This window comes from Panicum virgatum, chromosome 1K (assembly GCF_016808335.1).
Source record: "Panicum virgatum strain AP13 chromosome 1K, P.virgatum_v5, whole genome shotgun sequence".
Taxonomy (NCBI): domain Eukaryota; kingdom Viridiplantae; phylum Streptophyta; class Magnoliopsida; order Poales; family Poaceae; genus Panicum; species Panicum virgatum.
The window spans coordinates 1,522,002-1,546,146 of NC_053136.1; the positions used below are offsets into that span (position 1 = coordinate 1,522,002).

Genomic DNA, 24,145 nt, shown 5'->3' on the forward strand with positions numbered 1-24,145 from the left:
CGCAAATCGTCGCATAGTCATATCACTTTTCGAATGGCAGCAGTTATCTACACGCATAAAGTTTGAGGCACCAGTGCCAGGACATAATAGGTTCAAAGCTAATGGTTGTCTGCTTGAGTAGTTGGGTTAAATTCTCCTCAGGTATGATTAACTTCGTGGACAAACTGAAAGTGCCTTTCAAATAATTTACAGAGGTGCACACTGCGAATATTCCCAATGCAACAAGAAAACAATGTATGGTAGATGAGGGAATGAGAAAGAAGATTAGTTACCAAACAATGTTGTCCTTGGTCATTACGGGTATGCAAATTTCAGGCAACTATTTCACTTGTGTTTGTACCTGCAGCAGGTCTACCAGACCATCACTGTATTTTTCTAAGATCCTTGTATGCGACACAACACCAAAAGACATTAATAGGCCATTTGCAATATGTTTAACTACATTGTGGATTGCTTTTTCCTATGCTTCAGAACTAAACCGATGGCAGCTCCAGTTCTCCAACCACTGTTGCTGGTGGAAACAAAGACAGATTCCAGGTGTTCAATAACTGTTGCTGACGGAAATAAAGACATGGCTTGGTCGAACTGCTTCAACAATCAGGATCATTGAACATGAAATTTCATAGGGTCCAAGGCTTCAACAGTTCAAATACGAGCTGGTTAACAAATTTCGTCTGCAAATATAATGTCGAATATGTATTGAACTGCAAAATGAGGAAAAATGAATGTAACAGTCAGCTGTGTATTTGGACACTTATAATTGGCATAACTGAAACTAACTGGATAATTTATTCTGTTTACATTACTCGCCTTCATCTTTTGGTATGTTTGGCTGGTCAACTAAGAGTTGGCGGAGTGCAGCAATGTCACTGGAACTGCACATGAATGAACACCACCGTTGCTATAGTTAATAGAGTACCAATGAAAAATTTTGAATTGCAAGCCTTCTAAATGCTAATTTAAGAAATATTACTATTATTTACAAGAAACTAAAGAGAGAATGAACTCCAGAGAGAACAAATCTATGAGTTGAATAGGGTAAGCTGAATCCATCGAACTTGCCTGCTCTTCCATGTCAACAAGGAGATAACTGATGATTTTAGTGCAAACCTGTCAAATGGCAATCAGGATAAGTTCGTAGGAAAACAGGAAGAGAGAAGGTGTGGGGGGGGGGGGGGGGTACTGTGGAAAACTAAGGTTACATGTAATGCGAGAGTAGACTCAGGACAAATGTCTATGACATCCTAGACATATGATTACAACGAAAGAATATAAAAAACATGTCTCAAGTTGTGGATCGGCAAACCAAAATTAAGTTGAAAATAGTAGCCAGAACTGAATGTACAAATCAGCATGAACTGAACTTCTTAGTCATAGTTACTGCTATGCTCGGATTGGGTCCTAACAAATCAGGTCCAGGAAAATGATCTTAACAAAATACAACTCCAATGAACCAATATAATTATTGTAAGAGCAAATGCAAGCTACACATGGTTAATTTGGGCACTTGCAGGCATAAAGAATTCCTTTCTTACTCAGCCTGGTGCATCTCGCATAATGTCCGAAGCCCATCCAAGCATTCTGCAATAGTTGGCAAAATTCCCACTTCTAATTGCATCTGTTTCACTGTGAGTGCTGACCCGCCTCTCACCATCTGCTTAGTATCACGCAGAGCCTTATTTAGAGCTCTCGCAACGCCATTTAACTTCTCCCTGAGCACTTGGCAGCATTATCATCAGGCCTAAATGAATTGAAAAAATTCCCTTTGCTTGTTCATTTCAAAATTGAAGGGAATGAAACAAAAGTGAAGCAGCTTACAGTGTCTCCCTCATAGAAACAAGCATGAGCTCCAGACTCTCAATCTGCTTCCCCATGAGGTCATCTGGGATGTTAGCCACACTATGCAAGGCACCATAATTCTTGTCCTCTCCAAGCACCTTACATCAAATGATGCAAGAATTAGTTACTCCAGATAGTTGGATTGCTAACATGACAACGCAACCACATGTCACGGCAAGTTATACACATTCTCCATGGAATTTCCAACTACACTAGTAATCCGCCGTCTTGCTCACAAAGTCGCAATTGCAAAATTGGTAAACAGAATCCCTACAGGTTCTGTGAAGCCATAAAATGTGCTGTTGCCATCTAAAAAAAATGCTGAAGAACAATTACGAGAGTAAATACTCTCCAATTGTATTGTGAAACCTTGTGCTGCCAAACCGGCTGTCACAAGCTGGGATTGCTCAAGAGGATGGTCCAAGAAGGTACCGGAAGGCGACCGATGACTACCGCGGTCCTGTCGAAGTTAGTAAGGAGGCGGGAGTTGAGGTCATCCCACAAGTCCATCTCCTCCCGCACCTTCCTCACCCGCTGCTGCACCTTCCGCACCACTGCCTCCATCTAATTGTTTGCTGGCTTGTCTGGCTCCCCTCGTTCCCAACAACTTCTTGAAGCCTGTGCAGTGATGGACAAAGGATTTTAACTCCGGGCATGCCTAGCCAAAGCTCCAATGCGCAATTCGGTAATACAACTACAAAATTCTCCAGGCAATATGGTATATAAGTGTACAATAACCAAAAGTAGGATAACACATTTAAAAAGGACTAAAAATACCTAAAATTCAACAAAGAAGTTCAAAACTTGCATAAAGAACAATCAGCAACCAAACGAATGCTTAAGGCTCAAACCACAATGCAGCAGCAATGACTATACATCCGGTTGAGATGGTTGAATCCCTAAGGCTCAAATAACAATGCAGCGGCGGTGAGGTGAGGGGAGGGGGGCAGAGAGAGAGAGAGGAGAGAGAGAGAGGGGGGGGGGAGGGAGGGGGGGAGGGGGAGGGAGGGAGGGAGGGAGGGAGGGAGGGAGGGAGGGAGGAGAGAGAGAGAGAGAGAAGAGAGAGAGAGAGAGAGAGAGAGAGAGAGAGAGAGAGAGAGAGAGAGAGAGAGAGATGCTCACTTGCAGCAGCGCGCCGGGGCTGCCCTTGAGCGGGAGCGTCACTGGAAGATCTTGTCCTTGCCGGCGGGGAGGTTGGTGACCTCCAAGATGGGGGCCGGCCGCCGGCGTCCTAGGGAGAATCGCAGCGGCGGCGCCCACGGAGACCGTGCCGGCAGCGGCGAGGAGAGCGGGGTCGCGAGCACGCGCTGCTGCAGCGGGGGCGGGCGCGGGGACGCGGTGAGGACTGAGGAGAAGCTCCTGCGCGAGGAGGCCGGGGGCGGCGCCGGCGACGAGTGGAGCGGGTGGAGCGCGAGCTGAGGAACCCAAGCGGAGCGTAAGGCAGCCCAACGGCTGCAGCCCACCAGTCGAACGGGTGGGCTGATCAGCCCAGCCAGCATAAGGACTGGGTTTGTAACTTTTTTTTTTTTTTTGAGAGTGTCTTTGTAAGAATCTGGATGTAACCATCAAAAGATATTTATGAATATAAAACCGGTGTGCTTAAAAAAATCTAAAGGGAAAACATGAGAAGTCACCTCTTAAGTTGATGGCAGCGAAGAAGGCTAGGTCCTGTCTTTTTTTTTCAGTAATGATGGATACTTAAAAAAAGATGGTATTTATGGATTATCATGATACATATGGCGATTTCCAATAAATGACAATTACGACGTGACAAAAGGCATTCAAAATAGAAGAGGCAGTGACACGGGGTCAGGAATTCAAGATGAGGGAGACGGCAAATATCCAACAAGTGGGCAAGTGTAAGAACATAATGGAAAGCATCAGACACAATTATATTTGAGTACTAGATGAATTCCCCGCGCATTGCTGTGGGAATATTTGGATCATATGAAATAAATAAATGCTGGAATAATTGTAGAGTAAGTACATAGATATAAAGAGAGCCATGCATACATGTCAAGAAGTGAAAGATGGATCTCTTTAGTACTATGTTGGACATACAAAGAAAATCATCAGTGACAAAATAAATAGAATTCAGGTGAAACCTTAAAGTTGTTCACTATAGAGAGACATGCTAATAAAATAGACACTGGTTGTAAAGAAAAAATAAGTAAAAGGTCCACTAAATGCTAGCATTTGAAATTCTTAACTTTATGTAATGCTACCTTCTTCTAGTTCTTCAGCATGGCCTAGAAAAAGAGAGCTAGTTCTCGTGCTCCAGAGATACAACTTGGCAATTCAAAAAATAAGAATTCCAGACAAACAATGGTTTTTTCATGTAGCTGCATCAACATAAAGAGGGTCATCAGATGATTAAAAAAAATTCCCTGCCAAAATTACAATAATGATAGATGAAGAACTACATACATTGGAAGGAATTGTTGTTGGAGTATCTAGATGGATAACCTGGGTATAAGGAATTACCTCAATGCAGTAGATCAGGAAACTTGGTGCTCTTGCGCGCCTGCTGAATCTACCAAGTGAGCATACATGAATTCTATCATCGAGGACATTGGAGAATTGGAGAATGATGAGAGGGTCCAGAGGTTGATCTCAGACGCATGTGCTAGGAGAACAGAGAAACACATTGGTAATTATATACTACTATGATTCTTAGTGGCCGCAACCTGTGGCTTTACTGAAAATTGGAATGTATGAGAAGATGGAGAGACGTGGTGGCTAACTATTTGATTCGTTCTCCATGAAAGGCACCCAAGGGACAAATGACGTGAGTGGGAAGGAGAGCATTTTCGTGCCCCTTTAATTATTGGTAGGCAAAGCACGTCAAAGGCACGAAGGAGTGAGAATATGGATGGTTGATGGAGGCCTAATGCAATAGTGCCATTAGCTATGGCGCTCTCTTGATCTGCCAAGGTGCTAAGTAAAGAAGAGGGGAGGCTCTTGATCTTCCAAGGTGCCGAGTAAAGATCAATTGCAAGGAGTGGGAATGGGAACAGACTCGGTAGTGGGGAGAGAGCATTGCATGATTAATTAAATATGGGTGACGTGACGACACAATGTACGACCAGGATTAGATAGACGGTAGTGGGGAGAGAGCATTGCATGATTAATTAAATATGGGTGACGTGACGACACAATGTACGACCAGGATTAGATATCTATCGAAGATCTAATGGTTCATACAAAAGTGATGATGTGGCTTCACGTGGTTGCAGAAAAATCAAAGTTAATGATGTTTAGTGAGGACCAACTATATAAGTTTTATAGATAAGTGGTTCTTTAGTGCTTGTGCAGGAAAAAGGAAAGCATAAGCATTTCATGCGCTTTTTTTATTTTTGCGATTACAGCATTTCATGTGTTAAAGACAACCACAGAAAGGTGATACCATGAGAGAGAAAAAACGCATTCATGATTTTGAAAAATGCAATTATGAATTCTGCCCTCACCTGGCTTTTAGAAGTTGCATGTTGGTGACAAGGAATATATTCTTATAAAATAAAAATTATTCAAATCGCTTAGTATTTCTTTTACTATTTATTTTTTTTAAAAAAAACGAATAAATCATAGATCCGTCGCTACCTCACTGGATCAAAATTGCACCGGAAACAAGAGAAGGCAGGCGATTTTTTCGGATGAAGAAGACAGCCTTGGCAGTGACACTAATACCGTACCATCCAAGTCGAGAAACACGACGGCGTGCTTTTTTTCCCCCCCGAATACAATCGCATTTCTGAACCCGACAAGTGGCTTCTAGCGGCTCCACGTCACTAAGGCTGGTTCCAACGGGGGTCGGTACCGACCCCCGCCGGTCGGTACCGACCCGGCTACCGACCCGCGCCGGTCGGTAAGCGCGGAAACCGAGAGCGCGGGGGCGGTAGCGCTACCGACCGGCCGGGCGGTCGGTACTGACCGGCGTTGGAGCCGCGCGCGGTCGGTACCGACTGGTCGGTACCGACCCTGCCGGTCGGTACCGACCCCGCGTCCGGTCGGCTGCCACGCGGCGCTCTGTGATTGGCCAACGGCTGCCACGTCAGCGCCACGTCAGCTAGCTGTTGCAATTAGCCGTTTTTGACCGTTTGGACTCCCGCAGACGAGGAGAAACTGGTACGTCCTCATTCGTTTCTCGTGTTCGCTAATGTCAGTTGAAATATAGTTTTACTAAGTTAGTTTTGTATAGGTTAATGCTTGGTTGATGCACTCGGTCGATTGCGTGGACGGAAACAGCAAGAGCGGCCCAACCTTTTGTTGCCAAATAAGCGACACCTACAACGAGTAGATTTATGTAATTTTTATATTTTTATGTAATTTTCTTTATTTTAAATTGTCGTGTAATTTTTATTTCGAATTTTTATGTAATTTCTGAATTTTTAAATTTAATAAAGTGGTTTTGCTGTGTCAATTTAAATCATAGAGCAACGCGTTCTGAAATGGTTAAGTCTGGAATGGAGAAGCTGACGTGGCGCTGATGTGGCTGTGGGCTGAGGTTGCAGGCTGACTGATGGAGCGCTGGGGTCGAGTGGGCTGGCGAGAGCTGACGTGGCGCTGACGTGGCTGTGGCTGTGGGCTGGGGCTGCAGACCCGCTGTTGGAACCAGCCTAAGAGACAGACGGGAGTGACGCGAGCTTTACTTGTGCATCAACCACTGTCCCGTTCTTTCTGCTAATCACGACTCCTCCACTGCTGGATGACGATGACGCGCGATTAAAGCAGCAGGTTGTCGATTGTCTCGCGGTTGATGATGGATGGATATGGATGATGATGGATGGCGACGTCTCTAATCAGCACCAGCATCAGGCATCAGCTGCAGCTTCAGCTTGAGCTTGAGCTGGAGTGGCCTGCGATTACACGTCGTCGTCTCCGCGCCTGCTCCTCCACTGTCCACTCGATACGATAAATTCCCCCCTGGCTCTCCCTCGGGGAGGAAAAGGGAAATCTTTCTTCAACCAGCTCGCTCTACCAGCCTATCCCTCCTCCAGCAGCTAGCTAGCGCGGCCCGCCCCATTGAGTCAGGGCCTCGCCGGAGGCGCGGCGATGGAAGGCACCGTGCTGTGCGCCGCCAACCACGCGCCGCTCACGCCCATCAGCTTCCTGGAGCGCGCCGCGCTCGTGTACCCGGACCGCCCCGCCGTCGTCGCCGCCGGCTCCGCCGCCGCGCCGCCGCGCACCTGGCGGGAGACCCGGGCGCGCTGCCTCCGCCTCGCCGCCGCCCTCGCCGGGCTCGGCGTCGCTCGCCACGACGTGGTGAGATCTCGAGCCGCGTCGCTTCGATTTCGATTGGCCTCCCTCTTCTCCTTGCCATCCTCCTCTTCCTCTGTTTGTTTCCTTCTGTTACATGGCAGCCATTCCTTGAGCATTGATGACTTTTACCTTTGAAAACTTCAATTCATCTTTTTTTTTCGTTTAGCTAGTTACGCGAAGTGGATTGAGAGCACTCACTTGTTCTTGATGCCGGAATCAATTTGTCGGTCCTGAATTTGTTCGCGCTGTCCAGGAATATTTCAGAAAGCTAATCGGTTGATTAATCTATTTGTCGGTCCTGAATTTGTTCGCGCTGTCCAGGAATATTTCAGAAAGCTAATCGGTTGATTCGGGAGTACTGTCGTTGTTGCGCAGGTCGCTGTGTTCGCGCAGAACATCCCTGCCGTGTGCGAGCTCCATTTCGGCATCCCCATGGCCGGCGCCGTGATCTGCGCGCTCAACTCGCGCCTCGACGCCGGCATGGCGTCCGTCCTCCTCCAGCATTCCGAGGCCAAGGTGGTGTTCGTCGACGCCGCGCTGCTGGGCACCGCCCGAGAGGCTCTCCGCCGCATGTCCAGGCCCCCCACCGTGGTGCTGATCGAGGAGGTCCTCGACGAGCCAGCCGTTCCGTCGGCTGATCTCCAGTACCACGAGTACGAGGTCCTGATCCTGAGCAGCAGCAGCGCCTCACCTGCGGACATGGCGATCCGGTGGCCGGCCGACGAGAACGCGCCGATCGCGCTCAACTACACGTCGGGCACGACGTCGCGGCCCAAGGGCGTGGTGTACAGCCACCGCGGCGCCTACCTCAACGGCCTCGCGTCCGTGCTCCTCAACGACATGGCGGCGCTGCCCGTGTACCTGTGGACGGTGCCCATGTTCCACTGCAACGGCTGGTGCCTCGTCTGGGGCGTGGCGGCGCAGGGCGGCACCAACGTGTGCCTGCGCAAGGTGACCCCGGCGGCCATCTTCGACGCCGTGGCGCGCCACGGGGTGACGCACATGGGCGGCGCGCCGACGGTGCTGAGCATGGTCGTCAACGCCACGGCGGAGGAGCGGCGCCCGCTGCCCGGGGGCAGGCCGGTCACCGTGATGACCGGCGGCGCGCCGCCGCCGCCGCAGGTGCTATTCCGGATGGAGGAGCTCGGGTTCCTGGTGATCCACTCGTACGGACTGACGGAGACGTACGGCCCGGCGACGGTGTGCACGTGGAAGCCGGAGTGGGACGCGCTGCCGGCGGCGGAGCGCGCGGCGATCAAGTCCCGGCAGGGGCTCCACCACCTGGGGCTGGAGGTGGGCGTCAAGGACCCCGCCACGATGCGGAGCGTGCCAGCGGACGGGCGCACCATGGGGGAGGTCATGTTCCGGGGCAACACGGTGATGCTCGGGTACCTCAAGGACGGCGCGGCGACGGCGGAGGCCATGGCCGGCGGGTGGCTGCGGTCGGGGGACCTGGCGGTGCGGCACGCCGACGGGTACGTCAAGATCCTGGACCGGTCCAAGGACATCATCATCTCCGGCGGGGAGAACATCAGCACCATCGAGGTGGAGGCGGCGCTGTTCGCGCACCCGGCGGTGGCCGAGGCGGCCGTGGTGGGGCGGCCCGACGAGTACTGGGGCGAGACGCCGTGCGCCTTCGTCAGGCTCAAGGACGGCTCCGGGAGCGTGGGCGCCGAGGAGGTGATGGCCTTCTGCCGGGCGCGGCTGCCGAGGTACATGGCGCCGCGGACGGTGGTGTTCGTCGACGAGCTGCCCAAGACGGCCACAGGGAAGGTGCAGAAGTTCACGCTCCGGGACAAGGCCAAGGCCATGGGCAGCATCTCCAGCTCCAGGAGCAAGCTCTAGCATCAATGCATCATGCTGTGATTCATGTAAATTAAATAAAATCAGTTGGTTGGTGGCAGGCGGTAATTAAGCGCTCTCAACTGTGGTAGTATCGTTCTGCTGCATTGACAAAATTCATGGCAGTACTAATAAACAATTTACATCAAGTGAAGTGTATCTCATCCTCACCTCCATTTCAAACTTTCAAATTTAAATTGCGGCGCACAAAACTACAAAGAAACGACAAAAAGGCGTTGGCATGTTAGTGACATGGACCCACCCAAGACCCAACCCAACAGATGCGCGCCCTGCCTGCCCAAATTTCTCTTGGTAAAGTGGAGGTGCATCTGATACGTGATACGGTGATAGCAAGTAGCAAAAGCCAACAGGAGTGCACATGGACCCAACCGTGTTTGTTAGAGCTCCCCATCATTTTTTCCGACAGAAGTGGTTTATCTAAAATTATTTCTCTATAACTCTCTTTGTTAAGATTTGAATATGAAGTAATTTTGAACGGGAAGTGAACAAAGAGAAATTAATTCGAGTAATTATTTCATAAAATTAGTTTACAATCATTTCTTTGTAAAAAAAACTATTTTCAAAGCTTCTCGTAAATTCAACATGGAAGCTGCTCAGTGCTCCAGAAGATTGGCAAAACTGTAAAAGATCCCTCAATCTCTAATTTCTTTTTTTTTAGATCTAAAAATGTTTTGACCAAAAACATCACATCGAATGTTTGAATCTATGCATCCAGTATTAAATGTGGACAAAATAAAAAAATAATTGCACAGTTCATGTGTAAATTGCGAGACGAAACTTTTGAGCCTAATTGCGCCATGATTTGACATGTGGTGCTACAATAAACATTTGCTAATGATGAATTAATTAAGTTTAATAAATTTATCTCGCAGTTTATGGTGGAATCTGTAATTTGTTTTGTTACTAGTCTATCTTTAATACTTCAAATGAGCATTCGAATGTTTCAAAAATTTTACACCTAAAGAACTAAATAAGGCAGAAGGCACGAGTTGTAACAGTAAGCATGCGCAACAATGTGCATGATGCTAGCGATCCTATAATCTTTTCTCAAGACGTAACCAGACTTTGTTCAGCAATATATATCAATAGTAAATGAAAATATTTTTGATAAGATTAACTCTATGTCATGAAACCCACGTATTCCCTACTTTGTCAAATGTAGAACGTGCTAAGCTAAATTCATCTAATGCTGATCAAGCGTATAGAAAAAAAATATATTATTAACATCTTCAAAACCGATTTGATATCGCATCATTTTACAAATTAGATTACATTTGAAGAGATTTGGTTTATGATAAAATTAAACCGACTTAGGCTTTACACAACTTTATAACTTCAAAATGAAAATGTGGAGAATCGATACACACGGGCCGTTAGAATGGGGGATTGGATTGTCAAACTCCCCCCAAACCCAACGTAAACCGGTCAAGTTCCACTCCACTTCGCGGCTCGATTTGGTTCTGCTAAATTTGACAACCGCATCCAACCCCATCCGCCTCCAAACCAAAGCGACAGGCACGAGCTCGCCGCCGACGAGCCTCCCCGTCCAACCCGGGGAACGGAAGCAGCGAGGGCCGTCAGCGGCGATGGCTGCCTCCCCTCCTCGTCCTCTCCTCCGCCTCCTCCTAACCCTAGCCCTGGCTCTCACCGTGGCCGCCGCGGGCAAGATCTCGGCCCCCCGCACCCCGATCTCGCGCGACATCTACCACTCCAGGTGAGCCTGCTCCGCGCCTCCGCTCCACACCACACCACCCCCCGGGGCACCCTCACGCCTCCCCGTTCACCTGAATTTTTGCCCTCCCCGGCGCCAATTCGTCCCGCGCGCCAGCAGTAGCTGCCTGCTCATCCACGTTACCTAAGTGCTAATTCAAATGATGGATGGGATTTGGGTTCGTCACAGCTCGTGCGTGATCGATTTTTACTGAGATTCTACTATCGCTTGCGCGTCATGATCTGGGTCTGGCCATTGTAAATTCGTGTTTGTGCCGTCCGCGGCGGGTTTGGACCCCGACTAAGCGCATCCGGCCACATTTCTTCCAAGTAGTTGATGCAAGCTATGGCTGCGTCGATATGGCATGGTTCGACGTTGCTGCTGCTACAATCTGTGCATTCATTGGCTCACCAATTGCTGACGGATTGATTGTTTGTAATCAGGGTGCATAGTTAAGTGTCTAGGACTTGAGAATTCTCAATTCTTCTGTTTTGTTTGGTAACTAGCTGAAATTGAAACATGAAAGCTGCTCCCTCTTTAAACCTTGCCTCGATAACTATCCATCTCTGAATTCAAGGAGCATACTGATACTATATTCCTATTGTTGTATTGGCTTCTCAATTTTGGAAACTCCTTTTGTTCATATGTGTTGCCTAGTAGTGACTGTCTTCTTCCTTCTTTTCTTGCTAGTGATTCTCTTCTGCGTGAAATCAAGGCTTTGGTCGCTCAGCATTCAGACAAATTGAGTGTGAGTGATTTACCTATTCTTCTCAATTTTTCATTCGTCAGTTTGCTTTGTTTCCACTAGTCCCATCTATTCTATGCTGAATAATGTGTTGCAGATGGACACTATAACAACAAGCAACAAAGGCTATTCTGCAGATCTGTTTGTTGTTACATTTAATCACGTGAAGGAGAGTGTGGATAATGGCTCAAAGGTTCATATCCTTCTGGTCAGTTTCCAACTAAATCTCTTCACTCTTTTCCCCCGAATTGTATGCAATACTATGCTTCACTTAATCAGTTGCACCACATTATAGATCCAATGTCTCAGGTTCAAATATGAACCATCCCATCCAAATATTCTCCACAATTTCACCTCTGTAGAGAGGTGCACATCATAAAAGAAATGAAACTAATTAGCGCATGTCTTTCCAATTAGTATTTGTGTGTTGATTTGTAAATTAAATTATTGTTTTCTTGCGGTTTTGACAGAAAGGTTCATTGTCTTCCAGAGCTTTGGACAGCATGGCAGAGAACTTGTTACCTCTGAAGTTGCATTACGCCTTCTCTATATTTTAACGGAGAAGCGTAAGATTGCTGGTGTGGATCTTTCATCCTTTGAGAGAGTGCTGGAGAACCTTGTGATCAAAGTAAGTTCCTTTGAACTTATTTTACATTCAGCTCTTAACTAACTGTTAATAAATTATTAATGAAACACATTTGCATGCAAATGTGCCTTTGTCCTGCTATGCCCTATTGCCCTGCACTGGACTAGCATAATTTTGAGGGCGATATTTATTTGAAATTGAACCTAGGTAAAAATATGTTTGGTAGGAGTATGTTTTTTTTCTTGAGGTGCACTGCCCTTATGCCAGCATTATGATCTTGATCTGCATTTGCTGTACTCATGCTGTTAAAATTTAGTGTACTATCATTAAACGCTATTGAAGGGTGGGCCTGGTGCTGTGGTAGAGTCTCCACTTGTGTCCTGGAGGTTCTAGGTTCAAACTAGACTTTTTGAAAATTTTTGAAGTTTGGGGCTGTCTAGAAATCCTCTTTCCCAGATCCCATCTTGTGTCGGAACTTTCAGCATTGGGTATTACCCCCTTTATTATTAACTGCTATTAGCCTATTACTCAATCTAAGTTGCAAGGAGAACAGAAGGCCTGATAGTTAGTATGGTGGCTGTAAAGGTATTATGTCCTTAATACTCCTGATGGATAACCAGGATGATTATGATGTTGTTCTAGTTTTAAGAGGATGGACTTTGGCCTCAAAAGCAGAAACACTTTCCTTAGATGGCATCCTTAGTATTGTCACCTTTACTCCTGTCTTACCCTTGTTTCTGCTGCCACTATTTTGATTATATTACTTCTGTTCTATATCACTACAGAATCATATCTTGAAGTAATGAAATATTATATTGTTTACTTGTGCCTTTCTCTTTTAGGTGGTCCCGATGGAAAATTTGAATGGTCGCAAACATGTTGAAGAAGGGGAGCTTTGCGATAGGAGAAATGGTGATTGGTCTTCACCTACAAATCCATTCATCTAAATCCGTTTTCGTGCCAACTATTTTTAAAATATATCTTCCCCCTTTGGCAGGAAGAGGAGTTGATCTTAATAGAAATTGGAGTGTGGACTGGGGAAAGAAAGAAAAGGTCAGTATCTTGGTAGTTTCTCACTGTGCAATGGAAAAAATCAAATTGATATATTTTAAAAGAATCAGCATACATCTCGACTCGCGATTAGTCGCGCGGAATCGCGCCTAGGCGAGCGCCTAGCGGAACAGGGCTTGAGATCAAACATATAAGAGCATTGCCCTTGAAAACTTGAATGATTGTTTTGAGTGCAATGTTATATGTATCCATAAGGATTTAATGGACTTTACTCATGCACTGTATTGTGTATTCAATTGATGTTTTCAGTTGGGTGATCAGAGTTTTCCGATCTTTTATGAATGTCTAACTTTTTTTGTGGATCTGTGTGGAATTACTAGATGAACTTTTCTAGTTCAATCAAATCTACTATAGGATTGCCCCATGAAAACTTGTCTGCTTGACAAGTAGGATCACTAACTTCCAGTTGAAGATTATGTCTATATAGACTTGTACTTGACTTTTGCCATGCTTTACCATGCATATTCCTTGGTCTCTGTTGGGTGTGGTGATCAGAGTTCTGCCATTGGTTTGTGGACTTTGAGCTAGTGACCTTTATATGTGACAGGTTCATTATTAATTTTGTCTACATGGTCCTTGTTGGTTGTTGGGTCCAGTCAGAAATTTTACAAATATGCATATGCATACTATTAACATATTGAACCTTTTTTATGTGTGTTTTCTTATTTTATAGGACTATGACCCATATGAGGAGAATCCTGGTATCGCTCCTTTTAGCGAACCTGAGGCCCAAATCATGAGGGAACTATCCAGGTCATTTAAACCTCATATTTGGGTGAATGTGCATTCTGGAATGGAGGTAATGCAACTGTTTTGCTCTGTTGATATCCTGTATGTGACACGTAATACCAAAGTTAGATCAGAGTATATATGTACGTAATCCACAAAAGAAAATTGTCATTTTGACCCACAAGGACAAGTCAGGCTTTCATGGTTGCCCCCTGTCAGTAAGCTACTTTCATGCATGTTTGCCATCTTGGCACTTACAAATCTTGGTGACCTTTTTACTCCTTGACTTCGGAAAAATCCTTCTTCTTTATTCCTATTGTTGAACTCTCCTGCCACTGGTTAAACCCTGAATCTCTTATATGCCACTGTTAGTGACTGTGGGGGACCCATATGTCATATTTATCATGTAGTCACATGCTAGATTGTCATTAACTATGCACAAATTTGGAATTAAAAAACACGATATGTTTTAGTATCACAAATACACCCTTTTCTTTATTAATGTGGGTAAGAATATGCATATGGTTATATTTACTTATATATCTGGTTTTGGTTCATGATATACATGTAGTATGAAATGCTATGGTGTCTTGTTTGCTTTATTATTTATGGAGTGCAACTACCACCATCACTAAAGTTGTGGAGTTCTGAAATATTAGTGATGGACTAGGATATGCTTTAGCAAGAATCTCATTTGGCCTTAAAATCTGAACATATTGTTTAGAAAGAGAAACTTGTTCCTTGCAGTTGCACATAACCCTACCGATGTACATCTTGATGCAGCTAATTCATCTCCATCTCATTTTTTTTTCTCATTCTGTTCAACTGCAGGCCTTATTTATGCCATACGATCACAAGAATACCACACCAAATGGAGCTTCTGCACATTTGATGCGGTCTGTTTTAGAGAATTTGAACCATCGCCATTTCCAAGATAGCTGCCTAGTTGGGTCTGGCGGTGGATCTGTTGGGTATGTACATGTCACATGTTTCCTGTTTTCATTTTTGTACTTATATTCCTTTTGTTGTTTGTCACCCTGTGAAGTTCGTTGACTATATCGCTTATTATTTGTTTTTAATCCTTTCCCTTTGCAGATATCTTGCACATGGGACCACGACTGATTACATGTATGATATTGCAAAGGTGCCAATGCCGTTCACCTTTGAGGTCAGACAATCTATTGTCTTTGTTTAGAGTAGGAGTAGAACAGAACTGTAAGCACTAAGCTCATTTTTTTGCTGATACCCAGATATATGGAGATGAGAAAGCATCTACTGACGATTGCTTCAAAATGTTCAATCCTGTTGACAAGACAACATTCGACGTACGGAAATCTAGCATCTCTGTACCTACAGTATTTTTAGTGGTGTGATTTCTGTCTGATAACCATTGTTTCTGTCAACAGAGAGTCATCAACAAATGGTGCATGGCATTTCTCATACTTTTTGAGGAAGGCTTGCGAAACTTGCGAGATGCCCAGATAGTATCACGAGTCACACCGGACAACTGGGTCCCAATCGGAGGAGACGTTGTCGAGAGAAATGTAGCACAGAAGACTGCCCGTGAAAGGAGGAAGCTGGAAGGTCTTGACCTTGGAATGCAGGAGCTAAGAACATACTTTCGTCTATTTATGGTATCTACATTCTTGTTGATGTTCATGTTCTGCACAAGGATATCAAAGAACAGAAACAGAGACTCAGGTAACGTCTTTGATCCTTGAATACCAAGAAAGCGATGATTGGAGCTCGCTGCTCAGTTGAGTTTCAGTTGATGGCCATCTGTTGCCTCGGATGAGCAAAGCGTGTGAAACATTTGATGTTGGAACACAATTACACAATTCTGTGCCTGCCACTTGGAGTTGGAGACGAGGCTGCTAGGATCAGAATTGTATCAAGCAGTTCCTGTTCAGATTTTAGTAACTGCCAGATGCAGATTTGGTTAATTGTTAAGAGATTGTACCTGTAAGTTGTAAAAATTGTCCATATCAGCTTTTTTTCGAAGCATAGTTTTTTACATTTTGAAGGTTGGTGCACCCAAAGCTGGATATGAATGCTAGTTTCGTGACATGAATGAACTGATTAACGTGTCACTGCTCGAGTGATTTATGATGAGTTGGATGTGAAACTGTGATTGCCTAAATTAGTGAGTCCCAAGAATCATCAAATTTGGATTTTAAGCTCCACAAATATGAGATGGCGAGATGTTTCACTGGAATCGTCAAAAGGCATGTAAGAATTAACTACAGACAGCCGGAGTTCAACTGTTATGAAAACAGATGGATTGGTTGGTATTCAACAGGATGGGGTTGCAAGCATATGGAAATAAAACTCACTAGAGAAGCTAGAGAGATCCGAGAGTTAATACGAATGTATGCCATCCTCACTCAGTTGGGCCTATGGGCCATGGCGGCCTGGCCCGGTAACGGCCGAGTCCATTCCTCACCTCACCGTCCCCCCCCTTCCTTTCAAGGTCTCCTGCAGAGTGATTTAAATATTGTTTCTGTAGAATTTCTTGTTTTTAAGAAAATGTAGAGTTTCTTTTGGCTGCTGCGTTTTGTACTAGTGATCTTTTGGAATTAAGGTGATCTAGTTATGAAATTCTACTTAGCATCAGGATTAGCTGACTGCGACCCCTTTTTTCGAAAGAAATATATACTTAGAGCTTTGCACATCTTCTACATAGATCATTGCTGAACGGATAATCCTATTTTTCTTTGTGGTGATAGATGCACATAACTGCAGGTCTTTCTGATTAATCAAAACACGCAACAGAGCACAGTGTGCTTTTTTTGTCGTCTTCTTTTATGGCCTTGTGTTGCTGGCTTGTTTGTTGTACTTGCCCTTCATCCTTGTCCTGGTATGCAAGGACCAAAGGAACATTTATCATTCGGTAGCTTCTCGGCTAAACAGCTAGCAGTTCTCCGATCAAATCAAATCAGCAGCAACCATCAGCCACCAGCCAGTCAGCAATATCCTCTTATAATAAATCAGCACCAGCCACCGACCACAATACTCGATTAAGTCAATATGAGGGCCGGTAATGGCAAGATGGATTTATTTTATTTTATTTTTCTTACCTGGCTTTGCTGTTCTGTTTCCTCGTATATTTATAAAATAACGGTGTGTTTGTCACATTTTTATGGCAAGAGACATGCATTTTCCTACTGTTCCAATTGTAATTGCAATAATGTTCCTGGCACCTTTTTGTGTTAGCCATTTGTAATATTCTTTATACTGCAGAAGATGCTTGATGATGCAATGGTACATGACTAGATAAGCATGGGGAATTTGGGGCCCCTGGATTTGAAGTTTCATTTACCTGGAACATTAGGCCCACTGTATATATGGTCGTGTAGTTTAGTTTGAAGTAGTACCGTTTATTTGGGAGTTGTGTACTTGTGTGACTGCTACTACTGTTGTGTTTGACTTGGCAATATAATCAAATCGTACGACCAATATGCGCCACTGCTCGCTCGTGTGGATTCCATCTATTCTTGCCAGCCATATGGGTGGTTTTGGATATACTAGAACATTCGGCGCGCGTTGCGCACCCTATCGAAACAACAGCAAAGATAAGACATGGGCAACAATAGGAACATTAGTATGAAAATATCGAATCAGGAGTGGAAGTAAAAAAAAAACAAATATACAAAGCTAATATAAAGATCATCTGCAAATTGTATTACAATCATGGTGATTAATTGAACCTTAGCATTTCTGCATCTAGATCGTCCTCTTATAGTCTTCAACATGAGTGTAAGTATTCCATGTTTTTTTAAAAAAAAGAGTAACATAAGAGTAATTATGTGAGCCAGATCTTTACAGAAGTTCCTGACAGAGGGAAGATATAAACTACAGCCGACACAAGCAGCAACCATGTGCGCTGTGCACTACATGTCCTTATATTCACTATCTTTAGGCAAAACCAATTGTCACATGGCATGCCCAATCACAAATCACAAGACAACGGATCAAACTATGATCAAGAGAAGAAAAAGATCCCTCAAAATAATATAGGTTACAGGACAACAGTTCCGTTGTTTGCAAGCCAAAATAATATGGTGAATTTGAAGGATCTGAACATGTATGCCAGAAGCGATGAATCCAAAAGTGCCATCAGAGGTGCAAAAGGACTAAATTAAGGAGGTACAAACTGAATTAAGCAACCAACAAATGATTAGCATGCTAAAAAAAACTGACCTTATCAGCAAAAGGTATAATAAGGGAAAAAGAATGAACAAAAAAGTAGTCTCCTATCAAATCATTCCTGCAACTCAGCCATTGATGCAGGGACAGAATACCTGGTTGTATACTTGGTGCTTGCCCAAGCTTAATGTAAGTTCAACCTAGAGATATCACAATTTCCCTCAAATCAATATTTCTCTACTAAATTCAGAGTTTGATATAGTGGCACTCTGCTCATGCATATATACTGAGTTTGATATGCACTATTTATTTGTTTAAATAAAGAGAATGCTACAAAGCAGAAGTGTCAATCTTGGACCTTCTAGGAATAGTAAAAGACATAGTATCGTTTTCTAGGAACATGTGCTTTGCTTTCTCAAAGACAGGAGAGTAATTACAGGTTGTCATGGTGAGGAGACAAGGTAAGAAAAAAAATCTAATAATAAACCAAAACCAAGACTGTTCTTCAGTGCAAGAAGTACTGAAAACATCAACACACTTTAGAAGTACTGAAAAGAATCATGAATATATTGATCTTTGTAGAGTCATTTAACCAAAGCAGTTTAGTGAATGGTGAGTCAGTAATTCCATGAATAATATTTGGTTCTTACATGTCCTGCAGTGTCAAAAGAATCACATGATACAACAATGCTAAAAAAGCATCTTTTCCCATTAGTCTTTTCTAACTGAAGCTATTATATTATTTTTTCGTGCCCATAATTGGATTCAGGCCAAAATTGTTTCTCACCTAGCAAGCGCTCAAGCAACATCCTCCTACTACAGGACTGCAGCTCTGAACCACCCCTCTGCCTAACCTTGCAGTCACCAACTTCATGTGCACCGATAGGATCAGACCCTGTTAGCATATACACTCTACATTTTTCTTACTCTGTCTCATTTCTATCGTTCTTCTGTCATATACCAGGCACGTACGAAGGACGAAATGAAGAAATCTATTTTGAACAAACCAGAGGATCAGATATTTGGGGGCTTCTTGACCATGTTCTTGAGAAACATGACATAGAAACGCCCTGCAGCATTGCTCCAACCTGATGACATCCCAGCTGCAAATTGACATAGAACACAATCAGGTTTACTTGCACCTATTAGGTCATATTTGCAAAGCAAACAGAAAGATTCTAGAATGTTAAAGCATGTACCTAGTCTTTTTTTTTTTGGTGCTAATCAGCTGCCTATGACTACTATTATATACTCAAAGAAGCATATTCATAGAAACCACAAAAACAGAACCAGCACTGCACACAAATGATCAAACAAAGTCTTATCTCCAGACTAATTCATTAATATTGAAATCCTTGTGTTATAAGCTTTGTAGACCTACTGACCTAGTCCCTTTTTTTCCCGAAGGCCTAGTCCCTTTTTTTCCATAGTGTCAAAGTAAATGCTTGGTATTGAAACAAGGGTTTTTTTGATTCATACCATTGCAATTCTTGAAGTTTGGAGAAACACCATTACAATTCGCCTATTTTGAACCGCGCCACTATAACTTTTGCTTTTCTAAAAAATGCCACGGAATACGTATGAAAACGACTTGGGCCCAGCTGCAGATGTATTTGTATACGTATATTTCATTGAAGCCATCTCCCCTGTCACCGACATGTGGGCCCCACATGTTATGTTCTTCCTCCTCCTCTTCCCATCTTCCTTCCTGCATCCAGGCGGCTTCTCCCTCAAGCACGGCGGCAGCGGCTTCTTCCTCAAGCCCGGCGGCGGCGTCTTCTCCCTAAAAGCACGACACATCCTCCAGGAATGGGGGCTGCTCCTCGCGTCGCCTGCCGCCGTCCCGAGGCCGTGCACATCGAGGCCAGCCGCGCCGCTGGGGCCGCCCACTCGGGGCTGACATGGGGCCGTGGGAGGTGCGGTGGGGGGTGGCCTGGGACAGCGGGACATGGGGGGTTGGGCAGCGATTCGCCGCGTGGTTGTGGACGCCGCCGTCGGAGGCCGCGCCTGTGGGGGCTTGCTGTGCCCGTCGGCCGGGGCTAGCCTGGTGCCGCGGGAGGCAGGGGCGGCGATTCGCGCGGGAGATGTGGAGGCGGTGGCCCTCCGGTGGAGCTTGCGCGCCCCGCTGAATGAGCTGCGCCGCCAGAGTTGATGCGGAGGAAGATGTGAAGAGGAGGAAGAAGAACATGACATGTGGGGCCCGCATGTCAGTGATAGTGGAGAGGGGCTTCAATGAAATATACGTATACGAATACATCTGCAGCTGGGCCCAAGTCATTTTCATATGTATTCCGTGGCATTTTTTAGAAAAGCAAAAGTTATAGTGGCGCGGTTCAAAATAGGCGAATTGTAATGGTGTTTCTCCAAACTTCAAGAATTGCAATGGTATGAATAGAAAAACCCTTGAAACAAAAGGTGTACAAAAACATGATGTCAAAGTCGAGTCGTAAATGCAGATATATAAAAAATGTTCTGTCAATACATTAGCTGTTGGATGGATGGCGCATGGTAACTCAATGCCATGGATGGTGGCGCAGCTGCAAAATTACAATGGATATGTGCAACAATAAGATGAATGTGTGCCACTGATTCACATGGGTTTTCACTTACCATCTGTACTTTGAGCTGTTGGAGGACGAGGACTGTACCTTGGGCTGCTGGAGGACGAAGATGGAGGAGGTGTGCAGGAGAGGTTGAACCGGCGGCTGAGGAGGTCCACGATGTCATCGTCGCACCCTATGCCCCAGCAATGTAGCTGCGTCTGCCCAAGAAACAGGTGATGCGGCCCGTGATTCCCCATGACCAGCGCCTCATACTTGAACCAGCTGAACTTGCCAATGGTAAATGTCAGGTCGGCATTTCCAGCATATCACTATGCCATGCGGTGAGGCAGCGTGAAGGGAGGAGAGGGAGACGAAGGTGGCTAGTGTTTTCTGCGCCGCCCAAGTCACCCGGCTCGCTTGCTACCGCCGCCGCTGAGATCTGAGGATGGGAGAGAGAAATGGGGATGAAAGGAGGAAGAGAAGCAAATGTGTCGTGCGTGCGAGAGAGAAAGGGGATAAGGTAGGGCACCAGCACTGTCAGGCATTGGTCGCCGGGGAGACCACATGCGAAACCTTGCGGCTTCAAATTCGACGAAGTCCGCCATCACTGCTCAGTGGGGCACTTGTGCCAGGACGAGTGCCAGTGGGTGAGCCCCAGCCCGCCGCCTCGCCCTCACCCCAGAGCCGGAGCTGCGCGTCCCTCCCCCACTCCGGAAGCCGCGCCGCGCCGCCCATCGGGAGGAGGAGCGCGAGCGCGAGGATCGAGTGGAGGCGCACAAGACAACGGGAAGATGCGCTCCTTACTGTACTGTCCACCATGGCCATCACGGAGGCCGGTGAGGTCTGCTCGATCTCATGCCGCCAGATCCCTAACCCTAGAGAGACCCGGATCTGATATCGTGGGAGAGGGTGGGGCGGTGGAGGCAGGCTGAGAGGGAGAAAGGGAGGGGAGGTGGCGGCGGAGAGCCAGAGAGCTGGGAGGCCCGTGCCGCGCGGAGGAGTGAGGGGTGGGGAGGGGAGCCGGAGAGGAGAGGGGAGGCGGCGGCGCCCGGCGGGGAGCAGGCAAGGAGAGGGAAGCGGCGGCGGGGAGGAGCGGGGAGATGGGGAGGAGAGAGAGAGAGCGAGTTAGAGTTCGGGGCGGTGGGAGGGGTTTATTGCAAAAGTGCTTTGCGGGGGCTTTTCATAAAACGACAAAATTCTCGATTTTTTTCTTCTTTGTGTCAAAATAAATTTTAGTTGGAGGTTCTCTGTGTAAAATATTTGACCGTTGGTAGGGGCAAACTAGGTTTAGTTGCGATTTTCATAAAGTATGAGAATGTTTTTGCAAAGTGACCAAAGCAACGGCTTAGCGCCACGCGTCCCGTGGGATGCGGCGGTGAGGGCAAAGGTGTAACACCCCGGTGTTAATTTTTACGCTAATATCGTGCTTAATCGCTAATCGAGGCTAATCACCGTCATTAGCGCTAATCGAGTTCGCATAGTAACTTTTGACTTAGCTACGTTCGATCTCGTTTTTCTCCTTAATCCGAGCCCCAAATCAGCTTTCGCCCAAAACAAAAGTTGTAGATTTTCTTTTCCTCTACAACTTTTATTTTAGCCAAATTTCAAGTTCCTATATCAAAATTTGAGTTTTGGAGGGTCAAACTCGAGTCAAATTGATTCAAATGAATTCACTGTGCTCTCCTGTGCTCGGCACTGTGACGCCCCGGCACCCATACCACAGCCGGCGACGCGCCGGCGATGCCACGCGTCGGCCATCGCGGCAAACGTCGCGCCTCAAAGCTTCGCCGCTGTCCTCGACGTCCGCGTTCTGGTTCATTTGCTTCCCTTCGCCCTCCTGCTCGAGCTCGAGACGAGCCAAACAGAGCCGTGCCGCCGCCGCTCGTCGCGCCGGCCGTAGCTCGCCACCCCGCCTCGATCCCTCGCGCCAGAGCCTCCCTCGCCTCGCCCTTTGCCTCCTCCAAGCAGTTCCGAGCTCAGCCGCGCCCAAACCCGGCCGGAATCGGGTCGCCACCGCCGGCCGCCATTGCCGTCCCCGCCGAGCTCTGCCCCTCTCCGTCAAGCTCCCTCTCCCGGCCCTTCTCCGCCCAAATCGAGCCCACGGTGAGCTCGGCCGCGACTTCGTCTCCCTCCCCGAGCGAATCCGCCGCCACCGCCGTCAGTTTGCTGCCGCGGGCGCTCTGCGTGCAGCGCACGCACACCGCCGGGCCTCCCTGCGCAGGGCTGTGCGCCGCCGTCGCGCGCCCCGAGGCCACCCGGCCATGCTGATGCTCACCCCGCCTCGCTATCCCGCCGCTTGGCCCTGCCGCGGCCGGAACGGCCCTCCGATTGCTGCGCCGCCGCCGTGGCCGCCATAGGCGCCACCGCGCCGTGCTGTGCCACCCCGCGCGCCCCCTACGCTGCCTCGAGGGCGCCCCCGTTCCGCCGGTCTGCCCTGGCCGCGGTCCGGCCAGGCCGCGCCGCCGGCGGAAGGAGCCGAGCCGCCGCCGAGCCGCCGCCGAGCCTGGCCGTGGCCACGGCCCTGGCTCGCGTGCGGGCGAAGCAGGGGAGGCGCTGGGAGCTGGGCCGGCGTCAACTGACATGTGGGGCCCGGCTGTCAGCCCCTTTTGTTTTATTTTAGTTTTTCAATTTCAATTATTTATTTTAGCTTAAGCTTTGAAAATGCATAACAAATTATAGAAAAATGCTAAAAATGCAAACTCAATTTTGTTAGGTTTCTAAAATTGAGATCTTCAGAAGAAAAATACTTGTGCATGGGAAATATCACTTTTGCCCTGATAAAAATTTAGTTTGTGTTTAAGATAGTTTATTTAATACCGGTTGTTCAGTGGCTCTAAAAATTATGAAATTTATTTAGTAGATTACTCTTTGTATGTGTAGTCCACTGAAAAATTTTCAGGTGCATGGCCTATGTGCATATTTGTTGATCTATTGTTGTTTGATTTTCTTTTCTAGGGTTAAAGTAAATACTTTTCTATATCAATAAATGTTGGTAATTTATTTATGCACTCCTTATCAGTAGTTTTTCATGATAGAAAAGTTGTGCTACTAGATCCTTGCGGCTTGTTAAGTTTTTGTGTTTAGCTAGTTCCTAGCTTTAGTCTTTCTTTGTTTTCGCCGTGGTTAAGCAATGCCTTATTGCTTCTTTCTGTTTATGGTTAGTCTTTCTTTGTTTTCACCGTGGTTAAGCAATGCCTTATTGATTCTTTCTGTTTATAGTGCATCTAGCTTTCTTAAAGCAAGTTTAGTAGTGTTGTTGAAAGGAAACACTTCAGGCTAAACTAGGTTGGAAACTGAACCCTCCTAGTGGCGCCATGTCCTTCTTTTGCTCGATTCTCTTTAATTGCTAGATAAATGATTGCCAGTCATGTCTCTCTTTTAACCGCATGGCATTTCATCATTTTGAAATGCATCACATCTTGAGCACTCATGCGTCGCACTTTGTCCTAACTGTTGCATGGCATTCTTTTTCATACGTGTAGACGCCGCGAACGAAGTCGCCTACGAGCTGATCGCCGAGCCGATCCAAGAGCCGCAAGCGGGAGAGCAGCAGGAGGACGCAGTCGAGCCCACTTCCGAAGAAGTTGCTAACCCCGTTGACCTGCAAGGCAAGCCCCGGAGCATAACCCTAATTTAAGTATTCAATGTTTAAT

General features: G+C 46.4%; 4 protein-coding genes across 8 annotated transcripts; 2 read left to right on the forward strand and 2 right to left on the reverse strand.

The window, feature by feature from the left end:
- Positions 1-158: 158 nt before the first annotated feature.
- Positions 159-3,304, reverse strand: LOC120700280 (uncharacterized protein At5g43822-like). 3 transcript variants are annotated; one of them, XR_005685883.1, is made up of 8 exons: positions 2,962-3,303; positions 2,272-2,457; positions 1,819-1,937; positions 1,536-1,712; positions 1,063-1,110; positions 811-875; positions 537-704; positions 159-501 (listed from the first exon to the last, which is right to left on the reverse strand). XR_005685883.1 is itself a non-coding variant. In XM_039984619.1 (7 exons), the coding sequence occupies exons 2-6, from the start codon at positions 2,401-2,403 to the stop codon at positions 803-805; spliced, it is 549 nt and encodes a 182-aa protein (XP_039840553.1). In that variant the 5' UTR covers positions 2,404-2,457; positions 2,962-3,304; the 3' UTR covers positions 159-704; position 802. The 3 variants fall into 3 exon arrangements, 2 of the variants coding, with proteins under 2 accessions (XP_039840553.1, XP_039840473.1); XM_039984619.1 differs by having other exon boundaries at positions 159-704; positions 802-875; positions 2,962-3,304; XM_039984539.1 differs by having other exon boundaries at positions 159-704.
- A 3,263-nt stretch (positions 3,305-6,567) lies between these two features.
- On the forward strand, positions 6,568-9,089 carry LOC120700451 (probable acyl-activating enzyme 1, peroxisomal). Its single transcript, XM_039984735.1, has 2 exons — positions 6,568-7,101; positions 7,474-9,089. The coding sequence occupies exons 1-2, from the start codon at positions 6,892-6,894 to the stop codon at positions 8,941-8,943; spliced, it is 1,680 nt and encodes a 559-aa protein (XP_039840669.1). The 5' UTR covers positions 6,568-6,891; the 3' UTR covers positions 8,944-9,089.
- Positions 9,090-10,403: 1,314 nt separating this feature from the next.
- Positions 10,404-15,915, forward strand: LOC120700533 (carboxypeptidase A1-like). Its single transcript, XM_039984814.1, has 11 exons — positions 10,404-10,675; positions 11,363-11,420; positions 11,515-11,625; positions 11,908-12,045; positions 12,846-12,915; positions 13,001-13,056; positions 13,748-13,873; positions 14,635-14,774; positions 14,899-14,971; positions 15,054-15,128; positions 15,210-15,915. Exons 1-11 carry the CDS (start codon positions 10,548-10,550, stop codon positions 15,522-15,524), a joined length of 1,290 nt encoding a protein of 429 aa, XP_039840748.1. The 5' UTR covers positions 10,404-10,547; the 3' UTR covers positions 15,525-15,915.
- Positions 15,916-17,580: 1,665 nt separating this feature from the next.
- On the reverse strand, positions 17,581-21,599 carry LOC120700626. 3 transcript variants are annotated; one of them, XR_005685950.1, is made up of 3 exons: positions 21,022-21,599; positions 20,598-20,931; positions 17,581-19,052 (listed from the first exon to the last, which is right to left on the reverse strand). XR_005685950.1 is itself a non-coding variant. In XM_039984904.1 (3 exons), the coding sequence occupies exons 1-3, from the start codon at positions 20,747-20,749 to the stop codon at positions 18,942-18,944; spliced, it is 318 nt and encodes a 105-aa protein (XP_039840838.1). In that variant the 5' UTR covers positions 20,750-21,012; the 3' UTR covers positions 17,581-18,941. The 3 variants fall into 3 exon arrangements, 1 of the variants encoding a protein (XP_039840838.1); XM_039984904.1 differs by lacking the exon at positions 21,022-21,599 and adding an exon at positions 20,432-20,486 and having other exon boundaries at positions 20,598-21,012; XR_005685947.1 differs by lacking the exon at positions 21,022-21,599 and having other exon boundaries at positions 20,598-21,010.
- Positions 21,600-24,145: the final 2,546 nt, after the last annotated feature.

What these genes read in the sequence shown, in the direction of transcription:
- LOC120700280 (XM_039984539.1), bottom strand. Translation starts at nt 2,403, where the DNA reads ATGGAGGCAGTGGTGCGGAAGGTGCAGCAGCGGGTGAGGAAGGTGCGG. An exon ending in TAGTCATCGGTCGCCTTCCG is followed by an intron (nt 1,938 to 2,271) that starts GTACCTTCTTGG and finishes ATTTGATGTAAG; the next exon opens with GTGCTTGGAGAGGACAAGAA. An exon ending in TTGTTGACATGGAAGAGCAG is followed by an intron (nt 876 to 1,062) that starts GCAAGTTCGATG and finishes ATTCATGTGCAG; the next exon opens with TTCCAGTGACATTGCTGCAC.
- LOC120700451 (XM_039984735.1), top strand. Translation starts at nt 6,892, where the DNA reads ATGGAAGGCACCGTGCTGTGCGCCGCCAACCACGCGCCGCTCACGCCC. An exon ending in GCGTCGCTCGCCACGACGTG is followed by an intron (nt 7,102 to 7,473) that starts GTGAGATCTCGA and finishes GTTGTTGCGCAG; the next exon opens with GTCGCTGTGTTCGCGCAGAA.
- LOC120700533 (XM_039984814.1), top strand. Translation starts at nt 10,548, where the DNA reads ATGGCTGCCTCCCCTCCTCGTCCTCTCCTCCGCCTCCTCCTAACCCTA. An exon ending in CAAAGGTTCATATCCTTCTG is followed by an intron (nt 11,626 to 11,907) that starts GTCAGTTTCCAA and finishes ATTGTCTTCCAG; the next exon opens with AGCTTTGGACAGCATGGCAG. An exon ending in ACTGGGGAAAGAAAGAAAAG is followed by an intron (nt 13,057 to 13,747) that starts GTCAGTATCTTG and finishes CTTATTTTATAG; the next exon opens with GACTATGACCCATATGAGGA.
- LOC120700626 (XM_039984904.1), bottom strand. Translation starts at nt 20,749, where the DNA reads ATGGGGAATCACGGGCCGCATCACCTGTTTCTTGGGCAGACGCAGCTA. An exon ending in TCGTCCTCCAGCAGCCCAAG is followed by an intron (nt 20,487 to 20,597) that starts GTACAGTCCTCG and finishes GTAATTTTGCAG; the next exon opens with CTGCGCCACCATCCATGGCA. An exon ending in CCATCCATCCAACAGCTAAT is followed by an intron (nt 19,053 to 20,431) that starts GTATTGACAGAA and finishes GTCAATTTGCAG; the next exon opens with CTGGGATGTCATCAGGTTGG.